We start from the raw sequence: 16,985 nt of genomic DNA, 5'->3' as shown, positions 1-16,985 counted from the left end.
TCTTGTCATCCCAATTCAAGTAGACCTATTAAAATCAAATTTCACACTCATAAATTCAAAGGAGTCATTTCATATTTCAAAACATCACATGAAAAAAATCAGACTGGTGGCTTGATCTGTCAATCAAACAGTCTCTTCCTGTCTAGGTGGGAAGTGCTTGTTCAGAATGAGACTTTGATCGCACGCTGTGGTGATAAAATCTGGCTACTTGAGATTACATTCATCAAACCTGTAGGAGTGAAGGAGCTGCTTCAAACCTCAGAGGGATCTTCACCACTCACGTCTTAATTAACACAATTATATAGATGTGAAGCTCCTAAACGAGCACCTGCTGCGATGTTAAATTCATTTACGCTTTGATCTATGAAAGCTCTTTGAGAGGAGACACATACTAATGCTCTGTAATGGAAAAAATATCCGTCTTAATTGTCTGATTCAAGATTCTGATTTGTACAAATATGTGACCAATATGTTTCTTTCTTCTGTCTCTCTGGATCAGATCTGTTTTTCTCGCCTGGTCCTTCATGACACCTCTTTATGAGCCCCTCATCGAGCGTCACGTTATGGGTTTTTCATGGGTGCAGTCCAGCTTAAACACTCATGCGGATGAACTGATACACACTAGAGGATGCTGGGATTGAGTTGGCCGGTGTGCAACCATCTGCCTCATCAGAAATCTAATGCGGCCCGCAGAAGTGTGATTTACTTGCTGGAATCACACAAGACAACTACTTTTACAGACTCAATACTGCTGCCAATCATTTCTTGGGAATGAATGTCTCTACACCTGAAATAGGTGTCATGAGAAATCACATCTGTTTCCATGACAGCACTGCCTCTTAACCAATCAGAAAGGCCCTCTGCCTGTCAATCATTCTGCATGTTGAGTCTCCTGACCCCATTTCCCATCTCTCTTCTCAATTTCCTGTCAATCACTGCTGTTTCTGTCCAACAAAAAGCCAAAATTTCAACAAAGTTGAAAATCTATAAGCTTTTTAGTCTTTTTTAAAAGTAGGTTTTATATTTATGACTGTATGTTATTTTAAACCTTTTTAGTTTTAGTTTCAATTAACTGATATATAAAACAATAACATTTACAGAAATCCACAATCACTTTCTGATGTGTAAATACGTGCTGTTAAACAAGTGACACAGTTTATTCCTAAAAAGAGCTTGATCAAACTTTTAATGTCTCATGAATTTAGTCAATATGTGCTAAAACTGTCTCCATGTTTAGTACAAATAAGTTTAATTCATCACAGGTCTCAGAACATCTGACCATAAAGCCAGCAATCTCGTCTAACAGATGACAGAATGAATTAGCAACACGTTGCACAAGCTCTGATGTTTTTAAGAAATGAGTCCCAGATGGTTTGTGTGACAGACGTCATGAACCAGCGGGGTCAACTGGAAGCATGCTAATGAGCATGTGGCTAAAGGCTAAAAGCTAATGCTGTCCCGCTGGGTGGGGTGTTAAAGTGTGCTGTTGTGCAGATGAGCAAATGGAGCTCATTATGGAGTAATGAGGCAGAAAGAAAGCGAACCACTAACAAACAGACTGAGCCGTCATGTGCCGAGCAGACAAACTTTACTGTGGGTGGAATGATGGTTTCCAAACAGGTTTCTGAATATGTCTGTCATTGGTTAGACAAATTAGACAGTCCCGCCCCCAAACTCACACCATTGGTTAAAACCAGAACAGATTAAAGTTCTAAAAGCATCACAGAGCTTCAGTGAAACAAACCAGCGAATGGCCTCATCATAGCACTTTAAACCAATATAAGAATATTTAAACATAAAAACTCATTTGCAGAACTGATGCAGTTTTCTCACCCAGTGGAGGGGGTCATGATACACCCGCCGCGGTCCACGGTGGCCCTGCAGCCGCAGCCGCGCTCCGGCGTGTCGTGGTTCATGCCAAAGTTGTGTCCGAGCTCATGAGCCAAAGTAACCGCAGCGCCGAGAGGGTTATCAGAGTGATCCTTAAAGACAGAGAGAGTGAGAATCAGAATAAGCTATCAGTTTTAATTTAATGCAAACGAGAGCAATTTCTTCCTCCGTGAACCCAGAGACTCGAGAGGCGTTATCCGTCCTGTTCCACCTTCCCTCCCAGATTACCTTTATCCCCACATCTCTCCTCTTGCGTGTTTGTTTTTCTCTCAGAAAACAGTTTCACATGAGTTCTGTAATGAGCAGACACTAACGGCCTTTCTAATTACTTTTCCACAAATCCATCAGAGCTGCATAAGTGTAGATCCGCTGCTGTAATTGCTCGAGCGCTGCCAGAACACCATCAGACCGTTCGGCAGGCTTTGTTTGAGGAAGGGTGTGTGCTGATGAGGCAGGACAGACACAATTACAGTCGCTTTGGTGAGGACTTGTCTGCCAAACATGTGAAAATCAAATTAAAACGAAGGAAAACGGCCAGATTCACTTCAGTTCTGAGTGATTGCTCGTGTCATATAATGAGCATGAGGAAAGTTTTATTGCTCAGAAGGTGCTCTTTCGGAACTAGAGAGACTTGGAAACCAAATACTGGAACAAAATGATTTTAAAAAGTTTGGGGTCAGTTGGAAATTAATGCTTTTATTCATTAAGGAAGCCTTAAATTGATCAAAAATGACGGTTAAGACTTTTATAAAATTTTCTAAAGATTAAATGCTTCTTTTGAACTTTCTATTCATCAAAAATCCTAAAATAAAGCATGGTTTCCACAAAAATTAAGTTATAATAAAACAGATCCTGAAGTAGAATGACAAGAAAAAATTTAATTTAAATTATTTAATTAATTTTTGGTGATTTTTACAAGCTATTTCTGAGTGAAAATTTTTCTACACCATTTTATTTCCAGTGAATGAATCAATATTGATAATAATACAAAAAAATAATGTTTCTTGAGCAGCAAATCGGTATATTAGAATGTTTCTGAAGATCATGTGACACTGAAAGCTTTAGTAATGATGATGAAAATTCAGCTGCGCATCACAGAAATAAATTACACTTTAAAATATATAATTAAACAGAAAACAGATATTTTAGATTGCAAAAATATTTCACAATATTCATTTTTGCACATAATTTTAATGCAGACAAATAAATGCAGACTTGGTGAGCAAAAGAGTCCTCTTTTAAAATATATTTTAACCTACCTAAAACATTTAAATGGTAGTTTATATTGCATGTAAAGTATACATTTAATCAAAAACCCTTTACGATTATTGCTGGCATGATCACGTGGAACTTTTTACCTCTTTAAGCTTTCAATGGGCATTTATTACCGTATAAATGTTTATGAATCCAGCACATTCTATTATGAGTTGCATTTGCATAGAAATGATGTGTGTTTGTCAAAAGAATTACTTAATTTAAATATGCATGATGCAATTTGCCTTCACACTAGAGGAGTGTTTGACGGACAGGAGTGTGTTAAGCCCATTTAGAGGGTGTTAAAGAACCAGATCAGTTTTAAATCAAGCAGGAATATAGCAAAATGCATTTCCAGAAGTCTTGGTTAAAGGATGCTTATGTCCGAACGCAATGTGGTAAAAGATGATAATTTCTCACTCGGGGTGTGAGTTTTTTTTTTTTTTTAGAGATGAACAAGACTCCAGCAGAAGTCTCCATTTGCACTCCATTTAATCTCTTTTCATGTCATTTTGTGAATTTTCTTTCCGCTGTCTGTGTATCTCATTGCATTTATTTTTGTGGCTTTTATGGTGGCAACTCCATCACATCCGATGAATGAGTCAATGAAAAAGCATGCATGTCTGCTGTTTTGACTGACAAAGTTAAAACGTTTTGGAAGAAACCACACGTGACTATAATGATCTATGGTGGAGAATCTTCATATAATGGGATCCTTGGTCATTTGAGATGGTCCAGTTTACTTCAACACAGAGGCCAGAAACACACCTTATTCAAGCAGCAATGAAAGCAACAGGTTCAAATGTCTATGCTGTGAAACCAGAGGTCTTATTAGTAAGGTAGCTGGCTATAAATACGTCAAGAGTTTAACTAACTTCAGCTGATTTGCTGAGTAAGAACACATCCAGCGCTTCCCCTCGATCTGTATCTCAGAGAGCTGTTTGATTTTGTGTCTCAGTAGGATGTTATGGCGGAGTGCTGTGTGATCAATGTGTAACGCTGATTTAGAGAAAACATCTCTAGACGGCCGTGCGGAGTGAGTTACTGCCCTCATCAGACAAAGTAAAGAAGGAGATGAACATCTAAAAGTTAGAACCGCAGCAACCTCAAGTAACCTCTGTATTCAAGAACTAACTGATGTCTGCAATGAGACGCAAATAAAATACATATAACAAAGACATATGACAAAACACACACACACACGCGTATATATATAGTACTGTGCAAAATACTTAGGCCATTTGTACTTTCACCACCACCAAAAACAAAAACAACAACAAAAAAAGTTTTTAAGCCAGTTATTTTTAGATCTGTTGTTGTAATGTGTCAATAAAAAACTATTGCAATGTCTCCAAGATGCTTGAAGAAATATATAACACTATTTCATATAACATCTATAAAATATATATAATTCCTGCATTATATACACATGTCAAATCAAGTACCTTTTTTAAATAAATATATCTCACATGCACTTTCAAAGCAAAACACCAAAACATTTCTCAACTCGTTCAAATAAAACAGTAGAAAGACCAGAAAAAAAGACAAAATTGTAAATGCTCAAAACTATCGATAAACCTCTCCGTCATCAAGAATGATTGACAGATGTCACTCACCATGACGATGCCCCCTGACTGCTCCGCGGTGCACATGCTCATGATAGGAGCCATGCCGATGGTGGTGCCCTGGAAGTAAACGCCACTGAAGAGGGAAAACAGGAAGTCATGTGACACACATGTTCATCTACAGCATGCTGGGTAAACTTCCAATAGAAACAAAGCATTTTTTATGTGAATAAAACCTTTCTAAATAATAAATAGTGAAGCAATTCTTCCCAGATTGATTTGCATTGATTTGCACTGATTCTCATGCTGAACAGCGTGCTGTGTTTTCCACCCGCCGGCCCTCAGCAGTAAACACGTTTAGCAGTCGAACCTGATGAGCTGAGCGTTATCGTGGGGTCTCTGCGGGAGCAGCTTGAGTTTTCTCCAGTCCAGGAACTCGTGGAGCGATGTGAACGGATCCTGTGTGATGGAGCATTTGTCCTCGTCACTCCACACCTCCAGCCCCACCAGAGCCACACGGATATTCAGAGATCTGTAAAACTGAAACACGCAGCGCTTGCCATCAGCAAATCAACTTAAAGCAGATGTTTTAAGGAGGAAAACCTGACAAAAACTCACATAAGTTTCACAAATGTTTACATAGGAATAATTTTCTAGCCACTTGTAAAAATAAAGATCAATTCAGTATAGATATGCAAGAAATTGCTGTTTATATATTCAGGATTTTTAAATTTGTATTTCAATTTACACTTATATTTTCAGAGTTATAACATTATATTCTTGCATATTCAAGATTTTAAAAATACATTTGAATGTACAATTAAATACGCAGAATTATAACTATATATAGTCACTGTTTATTTTATAATTATAGTTCAAATATATTTAAGTTTCACTGCATTTAAGGATTTACAACATTTAAGGATTTATTTAAATATATATATATATATATATATATATATATATATATATGATTTATATGTATTTATTCAGATGTATAAGAATACATTGATTTACTTCTATATTTTCATATTCTGATTTACATTTATACATTCAGATTTTATATAATTGTTATATATTACACACACATATATAGAAAAATATAAATATGTATATAGTGCTGTCAAACGATTAATCGCATTCAATATTTTCAAAATATATACTATATGTGTGTATTTATATATACATAAAAATACACACAATACATATACATATGTTATGTAAACAAAAACTTTGATTTTGTATGTGATTAGTCACGATTAATAATTTGACAGCACTAGTATATATGTATAGTATACAACACATTTCACACACAGACACACTAACACACACACACACACAATGTTCTTGATGCTTTATTGCATCAAGTCTGGTTAAAATAAGTGCAACTGCAAATAAGAACAACTAAACAATATTTTAGGGGATGCATTTTCCTAAAAAAGATCTGTTTCGTGCAAGCATTATTCATTCATTCATTCATTAAGCATGTTGTCATGCTTTCCAAGTTTACCTTGTCCACATAGTTTGCTATTTCAGCAAGCCTCTGTTTTACTTTCTCCACATCTTTCCCCTGTCTCTGATACTGAAATGCAAAAGAGGACAAAAACAGTCTTTAAACTGCAGCCAAATGTGCCATTCATTGGCCTGCTGTGGTAAATGTCACATGAGGTAATTCATTTTCCATGGGCAGCGGCACACAGATGTCAAACGAAACACGACCAGCAGTGTTTGAAGTCCAGACTGTCAGTTCTACAAAATAAATGCAGACTGGAAATGTGTCACCCATGATTGCTGTGGCTGTTGTGTGAGTGACAAAAATCAGGATGAAAGCTTGATTGCTGTAAAATTAGCAAGAGAACAAATGCACTTTTTCTAACTCATTCACCTGGTTTCAGTAGGTACAGCTGGGGAAAATAAAGGTCATTCAACAAACAATGACCCTCTAATCACCTTAGGTAAGAATGATTCAAAATATACACATTTCAATAGTGACATAGGAAAAAGACATGGAAAACTTCAATTAAAATCCCAAAAGCAGCATGCACATTTCTGGTTATAAACGAAAGGCTATCAACAGATTCCCTCCAGACTCAAGACATTTGGTTTCTAAATGCTTTTTGTAAATTGATGGTTTCATGCACTTGGCAGCCAATAAATCAGCTTATAAAATACCACTTTGCATGTGAATAAATATTTCATGTTGTCTGGAACTAATTTTCTTTTACCTTTTGTAGTTTTGTTCTGGTTTTTGAGGATGAGCGCCATTATATGGTTAGCTATCATTTGCGCTGAGCATCGCTGATGTCTGTGACCCAAGTAAAACAGATCTGCGTTTCATTTTTGGGTCACGACCCACTAGTTCAGAGCCGCTGAATTAGATGATTGAAGGTTGGAGATGTGTGTGAGGTCAAGAGCGTCTCTTCATTACCTCGCGGTTGTCTGCAACGATTATCAACTCCACATGCTTGGTGCTGCTCTGGGCGTCTCTTTTATGCTGCAGAGAGAAGACAAAAATGAGAGAAAGAACATGATTATGAGAGAATTTCACCCTCTTCTTCTGAAGGACACAGTTAATAGAGCCTGCACTCAAGCAGCTTTTATAAAATCATTTTGCATTGAGGCCTTTAAGGCACTGAGGTGACGTCTTCAGCTCTCTTCCGGATGTGTCCTTTATTAACAGAGCAGTGTGTGATTGAACATCCACTTCTGGGCTCAGCAATGCCCTTAAACTATATATTATCCACCACAATGTGCTTTCCAGGAGACCGTTCACTTTAACGGGTTTAGGATTGCCTGGCAATCTCATTTACTCAAGTGAAAGACCCACTTGTCTTTTATAGATATTATAAATGTCTCTTTTTAAATGAAGAGTATTTCAAGTAATTCTCACTTAGTCATTCTTCGTTTTCATTATATTCCACATTGTAGGATTATACTGAAGTCATCAATGAATGAAATGACACCAATAGACATATGGGAATTAGTGAAAGCAAATGTTATATAAATGAAAACTCACTTCTAGTTCTTGCTGACTGATTTTCCTATCAAATCTTACGCATCAAAAAAAAAAAAAAAAAAAAAATATATATATATATATATATATATATATATATATAATTTTAATAAATAAACAATAAAAAATATTTTATAAATATTTATTGTATTAATATTTTTAAAATACAATATTAAAAACACAAACAAATATTTAAAAACAATGCTAAAATTAAATATGTGTAGTGCAATATAAGTAGTCAAATGTGTAGTAAACTTTTACAATATATGAGACGTACAGCTTTTCCCAATTCTCAGTTTGTTTTATGTTCACATAACTCTTTAATGGGTCAGCCTTTGGTTTTCAACAATGGCTTTCTCGTTATGTGACAACTGCTTACTTAATAAAGACTTATGAAGTATTACAAGCCCCTATTAATTTTGCATATAAATTATATGAAGTAGCGGTTGTACAATTTTTCATCTAGTAAAGTCTTCATAAACCATTTATAACATTCCCAGCTGGAGTGTGTAAAGAAGAGTGTTATGATTCATGAAAACTAGTAAATCCCCGAACTGTGAAGTGCACGTCTGCTGGCCCTCTGTTCAGACAAACTGGTCATGCATTGGACAATCAGATCTTTTAAATGAGGTTTAAACAAATGCAACAGGATCCAATCAGTGCCAGATGATGGTGGAAATGAAACTCAAAGCTGTTTGAGACTATAAATGCGAACAGACTATCATGAAGGTGACTCTTGCTTTCATGCATTTAGACTCAGTCCTCTCGCTCTCAATCTCGTATTGTTTCCACTGACTGGTCTTCTATTAATGGAAATAAAAGGCCGAACTCATCTGTGTCGGGTTTCGTGTTGAGAAGAATTTGGGTGTTCCACCTCTTTCAGGTTGAAGAGGGAAGCTGATAAGCATCTATTTCAATGAAACACTTGACTGCCACACCGAGACAGTATCTGCTGAACTATTGAAAGGTAGGAGCCTAATTCAGTCAGCAACAACATCAGGTAAAGAACATGCTGTTGGATAAATCCTTTTCAGGAGAAAATAAGATCTGTTTCTAAATCTCAAAAAATGCTCCAGTGTGTAAAATGTTAGTTTGTATTGAGATTCTGTAAGAGACGATCTGTCAGACTGAACTCAATGTCAACATTCAGACACAACAATCATTCCTGCCGTATAAAACACTTCAGTGCCCACAGCGAGAGACTGAATGTGTCCTTAAACAAAGAGTGATCTGTGACCCTCTGCATCAGAAGCTTCACTAAACACCCCACCTGTCTGTCATTGGTCAGGCAAGCATATAGTCCCGCCCCCAAACTCATGCTATTGGCTGAGTCAGTGACACTGACTATATTATATATATATAATTTTAATAAATAATAAAAAAATATTTTATAAATATTTATTGTATTAATATTTTTTAAATACAATATTAAAAACACAAATATATATATATATATATATATATATATATATATATTATTTTTTTTTTTTTTTTTTTTTTTTACTGAAAAATTATATTAAATAGAAAAAATATAGTAAATATACTGTAGACTGTATAGTTTAAATCCAGTACATTTAATATTTATTTCCATTATGTGACGTATTTCACAGGAAGCAGGAAATTCAATAAGTATGAATGAGGAACTTTTATTACACTTAATGTTCATTTGCTAATTTGAGTTGGATGGATAAAAGCCCAGCCATACATGGTTTACAGCTAAATAGTCAGTTTTATTAAAAAATATGTCACATTAGTTAAGCAGATTCTGCATGTAAAGAAACACTATTGGATGCTGATTGAGGTTTTTTCGCGCTCACCCTCCTGCTGTGAGAGCTGAAGACGGCTCCAGTAGTGTTCCTCATCTCTGTAGGGTATGAAATGTTGTGACCGTGTCCGCAGGTTCCCTGGGTGACTTTAAGATGTTCTCCTCTGTACAGCCGGTGTGTGTTTCCCTCTTCCTCCGGCTCCAGGATATATACTTCATGTTCAAGTGAAATCAGTCCCCTGTTGAACGAGACAATGAACAGCTTGACATCTAGATTAGTTCATATTACCATTATGCAGTCATGTAAACAAAAGAATAAATGATTAGAAATAGCAATATAATAGAACCTTCATGTATTATTTTACTGGGAAAGTGAGTTAGCTTGACATTAAAAAAAAAATTCTGTCATATTTTCATAATTTGTCTGGAAAGTTACTTTTTTTTAAATCAATAAACAAAATAATATTAAAATGGTCAAAATTACAATCTCTCACAATCTATGACTAGCAACTATTTCGACTTGCTAATCAGGAAGCAAATACAAAATTTTATTAATTAGATTTATAACATTAATGCCGAACTACACCTGTTCTATTATAATGTGACATGTAACTTTACCGTAATTTTTTCAAAAATGTTATTTGTATATTTTTATAATTTTGCTAGACCATGAAACACAAATTTTAACAATAAACAAAATAAATATTATATATATTATATATCATTCATCCATTTGTGGTCTAATGTCTGGACTACGCACATATTGCACTAAACATGAAAATAGTCTGCAATAAAAAAAAGTCTAACACAATCCATTTCTAAATGAGCATCTCCTGGAAATGTTGCTAATCAGAAAGTAAATATGGTGTTTTCAAGCTCTTAAGTTTGAAAGCATAGCAATTTTACCTCCTGCTATGAATTAAATTCGTAGCATTTCTGAACCGCATTTCCACTCTCATTATTGTGCTTGCAGATTTCATGGCCTCATATTAATTTAGAGACCATGTGAAATATTTGCACTTGTTTGAACAGCACTTTTCCCAAAATGTGTTTTCAAATGCTGAGATGCACTAATAAATTATGATTATTTGGAAATGCTGACACAGAAAAAGAGCGAGACAGAAGAAGCTTTCACAACATTAACACAAAACGGCGAGAGAAACTCTTCTCTGAGAGGAAGTGGTTTCTGTTTTCCCACAAAATAAGACAGCGTGACTTTTTGGAAAGCAACTTAGTTCAACATCCAAGCCACTGTTGGTCAGCAGACGATCCCTTTTGTAGGATATTTGGCTATATAAATCTTCCCCCGAGCTCTAATATTACCACTCTGTGGTTCTTGGATCAGCATTTGCAAACCTTTCTCACAATTTCGAGTCGTACGCTGAATTTAAGTGACATTTTCCTCAGCTGGGAAACGGCCAGAGCTTTGGGCTTTACCAGAAGTTTCAAAACTACATTCTCCACCGCATGAGATCCTCGTGGAAACCCTGGACGCTGCCAAACTAAAGCAGAAGCAATTTGTTTTGGCCGCTGCTGTTGGAGGAGACCTGTGCTGTGCTGTGTCTGTCTGCCAGGTGGAGAGAGACAGGTTACTGCGCCACAAAAACTGAGTCAAGATGAAAGAAAGAGCTGAACGATAAGCGCATTACTCTGGGGACGCTTTATCACAGTAAAAAATCTTGTATGCCAGGGCCACGCTTTTTCTGTGGTGCATGATCAGTTAATATAAAATATGATGGTGATGCTCTGACAGAAGCTATTATATGACAACCACTTTCCTCATTTAGAGCAGAATCGAATTTGATTCATAATTGATGAGCTTTGCAACATCAACACTGTTACTGAACACAGATCTGATTGTTTTCTGTTGAGCTTCTTTACAGCTTAATTGAGCTTGTTTCTTAATCTGAACTTTGAACTTTGCACTATTTTTGAACTAAACTGAATCAACACTCAACTGCTGAAGTGAGTTTGTTTTATAATCGCTGCACATTGTTATTGAACTAAACTGAACCAACTTAACTAACCTGTAAAGTTAAAAATAATATTTTTAAATATAATTTTAAATATATTTCAAAATCTACAGAAAAATGGCCAAAAAATTAATTTGCTAAAAAAATATATATTTGGTTATTTTTGAAAGAATAAAATGGCCTCTCTCTCTCTCTCTCTCTCTCTCTCTCTATATATATATATATATATATATATATATATATATATATATATATATATATACTGAATATTGCATTATAATTTATAATTATAATTTATATTTTAAAAAATATATTTCATTGAGCTTCACTGTTTATAACATATATTTAGCATATATTTATGTCACAAAAATATATTTGTTGATGTAATTAGGACACTATTGGCATTTTAGAGCTGCTTTACCACTAACACTTGATTTTTGTTTTATAATTGAAGAACATTTCAACCTTAATACTGTCATTTTTTATTGTATTGTATAGAGCGCTATAGAAGTAAATGTGACTTGACTAGCAGTGTTCCCGTGCGACATCACACTCCTCACATCTGAATGTCCCTTCTTGGGTAATGAATCAAACCTAAGCATGCTTTTTCATAATTAAAACATGAAGCGTATCGTGTCTCTTGAGGATGCTGAACTTCACACGCCGTGATTAAAATGCCCTTTCCTCAGGCGCTTCCTGATGTGACTTTGGTCCCCGAGCTCAGTGCATCATGGGAAGGCGTTGAGATGAGGTTAACGTACAGATTGTCCCGTACAGAGCAGGTGTGACCGCTAACTCACCTGAGTCCTGTGCAGGTGCTGAGGCTGACCTCTGACCCCGAGTGACCCTCCACCTCGCCATGATAGTAGCAGTGAATCTGGGACATGAAAGACAGGAAGTTCGGAGGTTACACCAGTACACAAATGTATTTTTAATGCAAATTATCAAAATTACTGCTCATACTCACAAAACACTCATAATTCTTGCTGCTTTACATAAAATCTAATAACATTTTCTGTTGGCTAACACAATAGATTAAAAAAGAACAGTTTCTGTATTTTCATCATTCTGTATTTCTATTGTTCACATTTTATCATCAAATATCCCATTAACACTTTAAAGCCTGACATATGAAATTTTTTATCCACCACCTATTGTTTAATATATTGATAAATTAATGAATGAATAAATAAATGAACGAATAGTCCTTCAACAAAGTCTATCCACTTCTGTTAACTTATTATTTAATATAATTCTAAATAAATAAATACATAATACTGATAACAACATTAACTATTAGCAGTTTATTAAAAGTCTTGGTTGTTACTCTCTTAATGCTTATTAAAGCTAAAGCTATCGAGTAAAAACAGATAGAAATGTCTATTTTTCTCACCCATATCGTTTTGATTCATATTTGCCAACTGAGATGTAAGCTATCTGTGATCTAAAGCTGAATTTGGATTTCACAAACTGCAGCAGAGCAATTGAGCAGCGAGTCCATGAGGTTTAACAAATAAAAACTTGTCTCACGATCTAAAATGAGTTTGACACTGTTGTTCTAATCGCTGTAGTATACTGTCGATTTAAGCAGTTCTCTGGTGTTGGGCAGCGTCCGAGTGGAGCTACAGGAGTCCATGAGCGAGTCCAAATGGGACTCGGAGGAGTTCTGCCTCAGAATGAAATAACGGCAGCGCACACACAACTGTAAAACAGACATAATAAAAGGCGGAGGAGGTCTGGGAACACAGACACACTCCTCAAGTCTTTCTGGAACAGAACTCCTGTGAATGTATACACTCCATCTGGGCCCTGGATCCCATCAGATTTGCACAATTCATCCCGTTTACAGCAAAAACATGCCGTCCTGTTGCCTGGTGCACAATTGTTTGGATGCAGCAAATGCATTAATTAATGTAAAATTTGATCGGTGCTGTTAAATGCTGTATCATGCAATGGTAGAAATGAGTCACACTCTGCATGGCTGATAAATGCATGTGACCGCTTTACCTTTTTTCACATAAAAATTATGAAATATAACAATGTGAAAATACAAATCTGAATGCATCTGAGTCCCAGTCACTAGGTATGATTGCCAGTTAATGCATGGACCTTCAATGCAATATATGTTAATTTGGATAAATGCATCTGCCAATTGAAAAATAATAGCAACAACAACAATAATAAACATTTGATATACATTTAGTCATTTTATACTATATATATATATATATATATATATATATATATATATATATATATATATATATATATATGTGTGTGTGTGTGTGTGTGTGTATATATATATATATATATATACACACACACACACACACACACACACATAGGCAGACTTTTTTATTCACATTAACTTAATTTGCATCAAAAGTATACATTTTAAATGCACAAATGAATGTAAAAATAAATAAATACCTCACTAGAATTTAGAATACTCTGACTTTGTCTATGTACCTCTTTTGAACAATCTCGCAAAACCTACACAAAACAACTTTGTCTTTATGTGTATGTGAGAAAAATCAATTTCTGGACTCAGGCTGACAGAGCATCAGTCTTATTTTGTGTTCCAAAATCCCAAATCAGTTTATGAAGCCCAAACTCAGCACTCTCCCTCTGATGACATCCAGGTCGAGGAGTGCTGATGTTTCTGGATGACCTGAACTCTTTTTTCCCATCCAAGCTGGAGAGCAGACTGAGGAAGACGGGTTCAGTGACCCAGAGGTGCTCTCCAGAGGTTTGCTCTTACTAGCCGTCAGACCTCAGTGTGTCTTTTAGTCGAAATAGTCATCTGAGCTGCAATCTAAACACTTAAAACACACAGAGGTGCATCATGGGTGGTTTCTGCACTCCCGGTGGCCCTCGCTTGACCACCTCTTCTCTAAAGATTTTGACACAAGATCATCCAGATGTCGTGAGGGCGGAGATCAGTGATAAGATATTTTAATAAAATAGAAGGTCTGAAATGAGCACATACAGGAAGGAAATATGGGCTTAGTATCATGAGTTTAAAATATATGCTATGATATGTCTCAAACACACACACACACACACACATATATATACATACATATAGGAAGTGCACATTGTCAAATTTGCTTGTGATCTTACCATGCCATTCGGTGATGTGGTGACAGCACTTCCATCCTCCAGGTAATGTGTTTCTGTGTAGTGACTAGCAAACAGCCCTCTGCAACACAAATACACACAAAATGTTGTTACTTTCACTAGTTTATAAATATATATATACCTACTTAACTTAAAATTGTAATAGTTCCTTACTTCAGTGTGTTACAAACATAATTTGGTGTCTTTGGAAAGAAGACCCTTTCGGCTTTACCAACCAGATTTGATAATGCTCAAAAATATTAAAAGACACTTATAGACACTAAAGTGCCTTGAATTTTTTTTTACCACACTGAATTTTAGATAAAAAAATACATGAAACGAGTCCTGGAGCAATCTAGGAAAGTAATGGGTTGAAAGCCACAGGTTTCATGAGTTACTATTTCAAATCTGAAGAAGATATCATAAAAAAATGAGATTCCTGCAACCATTTTTCTGAGACTATGTCTAGACCCCCCCCCCCCCCCCAAAAAAAAAAAAAAATAAATAAATAAAAAATATTATACTGTACTGAAGGCTTCTACAACTATTTTAGTCATTAAACATACCACTGCATATTTGTTTTAAATTATAAAACACTAGACAGAAACTTGGACATCATATAAGTGATTTATTTGAGCACTAGAAAAATACCATAAGAATAATTTGAATAAGAAAAATAAAAAAAGATTTAACTTTGTATGCCAATTACAGAAAATCCTGAGATTGCTAGAAATGCAGCAATTACAATGAATTACAATGCAAATAAGTGCTTATGTGCTAATGGCCACTTATACAGATGCTAATAACACAAATGCGCCATAAAGTCAATAATCCACTTCTCTATTCATACAGTATAGATGGCGTTCATCTATAGCCGTGAGAGATGTGAATACACAGCAATAGCGAGCTGATTTGGGTAATCATGCAGATACATTCATATTCAACATAAAACACTCTCACATATATGAAAACTGTTGAAAAATAAAACAAATAAAGAAAAAGGCGATCGATCGAAGTTCTGCCTCCATCAGCTGACAGGAGCGTCAGAGCACGTCACGAGAGAGCGCTAGAAATCAAATAAACACTTTCACTTGTTTTTTTTTTGTGGATCGTCTCATTCTGTGTGTGACACTGTACGCTATAAAACCTTGCTGTCACACAGAGCACTCTAGCAACAGCATAGCGACAGCGTAAAGCCACTGTATCTTAACGTGCAAAAACTCTTTATTTTCACTAAACAGTGATTTTCTAACACAAAATGAAGTCATTCCAACTTTCACTCTGATATTAAGTCTCAATATGCAGCAAGAGACAGCTGATGTTTGTCTGTGATGATGCACTGATTCACATCACAGACACCAGCAGGGAGTTTTACATCGTGCATCGTTTACAATCGTATTTAGCACGATCAGCTGCAAATGATCACGGATCAAACACAGGTGGCAGAGATCCCTCAGCCTGTAAAAACATTCCCTATTTCTCTCTCTTCCTCGTTTCCCTGCTGAGATAATATTCTGATCAGACCATTACCAACATCTGCACTCGATCGCTCCTCATGCAGCTGTGCTTCCTTAAGCAGAACCTGAACATGACCAACTCATGAATAGGATTACAGCACTGCTGAGTCAGAGAATAACAACCTCCCGTAAACACACACACACACACACACAAACACAGACATGCTTCTGATGGTAGAAAGTCTTGGTCACTTCATTCAGACCATGCTTCATCAAGAAAAGACCGTCTGATTGGCATGTTTAGGGTGAGTTCATCTGAAATTGATGACATTACACTAATTACAATAAAAATCTTTTCAGTTTGTGGTCTGCGTGTAATGTATATTGTAGAATAAAGTGTGGAATTAATTCTTCTTATTGCATACTGCACATGACATACTAGTTTCCATATTCCAGGAGAAACTGGTCCATCTTTCTCTCACCAAACTTCACCCTTTTCCCCTTGAACCTGTACTTTCTTAAATTGAATTAGATGATCTTAAGCCCACAGTGGGGCTTCATGTGGAAAAATCAATGCAACCCTGCAGTGAATTTACAACAGAGAACAAACACTAGAAACCTAAAAGAGTTTTTGAGGTCTAAAGAAAATCTCATAGAGTTACGTCTGAACTAAAAGTATTAATTATTATCAAAAAACGGATTCAGATAACAATTATGAACTTTAGTTTAAGGAATAAATCAAGGAATCTTAATAAATTTACTCAATAAAATAGCGTTTGTGTTTCACAGCATGCATTCATTAATTTTTTAAGCAATAATGGGATGTGAATATGTGATTTTTAAAGGAGGTACAGAAACTCCATGACTCATTAATTCTGTAGCCCGACCTCTCGTCCCTTTCCATTTATTTATAATGGCCGGCTGTTTAATTGGTCCCACCTCGCACTG

The 16,985-nt window shown here is 35.7% G+C and overlaps 1 protein-coding gene across 2 annotated transcripts in view; it reads right to left on the bottom strand.

Moving 5' to 3' along the window:
* LOC113055846 (disintegrin and metalloproteinase domain-containing protein 12-like) overlaps positions 1–16,985 on the bottom strand; it is a 77,989-nt gene that overhangs the window by 22,665 nt on the left and 38,339 nt on the right. For both annotated transcript variants that reach the window (XR_003277585.1, XM_026222213.1), the window contains exons 4-11: positions 14,584–14,662; positions 12,261–12,337; positions 9,540–9,726; positions 7,138–7,203; positions 6,220–6,291; positions 5,080–5,249; positions 4,761–4,845; positions 1,834–1,982 (exon numbers count right to left, since the gene is read on the bottom strand). Coding sequence is in view for 1 of the 2 variants with exons in the window: in XM_026222213.1 (XP_026077998.1) it covers positions 1,834–1,982; positions 4,761–4,845; positions 5,080–5,249; positions 6,220–6,291; positions 7,138–7,203; positions 9,540–9,726; positions 12,261–12,337; positions 14,584–14,662 (885 nt within the window). In the remaining variant the exon portion in view is untranslated. The remainder of the gene's footprint in view (positions 1–1,833; positions 1,983–4,760; positions 4,846–5,079; positions 5,250–6,219; positions 6,292–7,137; positions 7,204–9,539; positions 9,727–12,260; positions 12,338–14,583; positions 14,663–16,985) is intronic.

This window comes from Carassius auratus, chromosome 37, assembly GCF_003368295.1.
Source record: "Carassius auratus strain Wakin chromosome 37, ASM336829v1, whole genome shotgun sequence".
In the NCBI taxonomy this organism is placed as follows: domain Eukaryota; kingdom Metazoa; phylum Chordata; class Actinopteri; order Cypriniformes; family Cyprinidae; genus Carassius; species Carassius auratus.
Note: the sequence above shows the minus strand (reverse complement) of the source record. Positions and strands in the feature narration are given on the sequence as shown.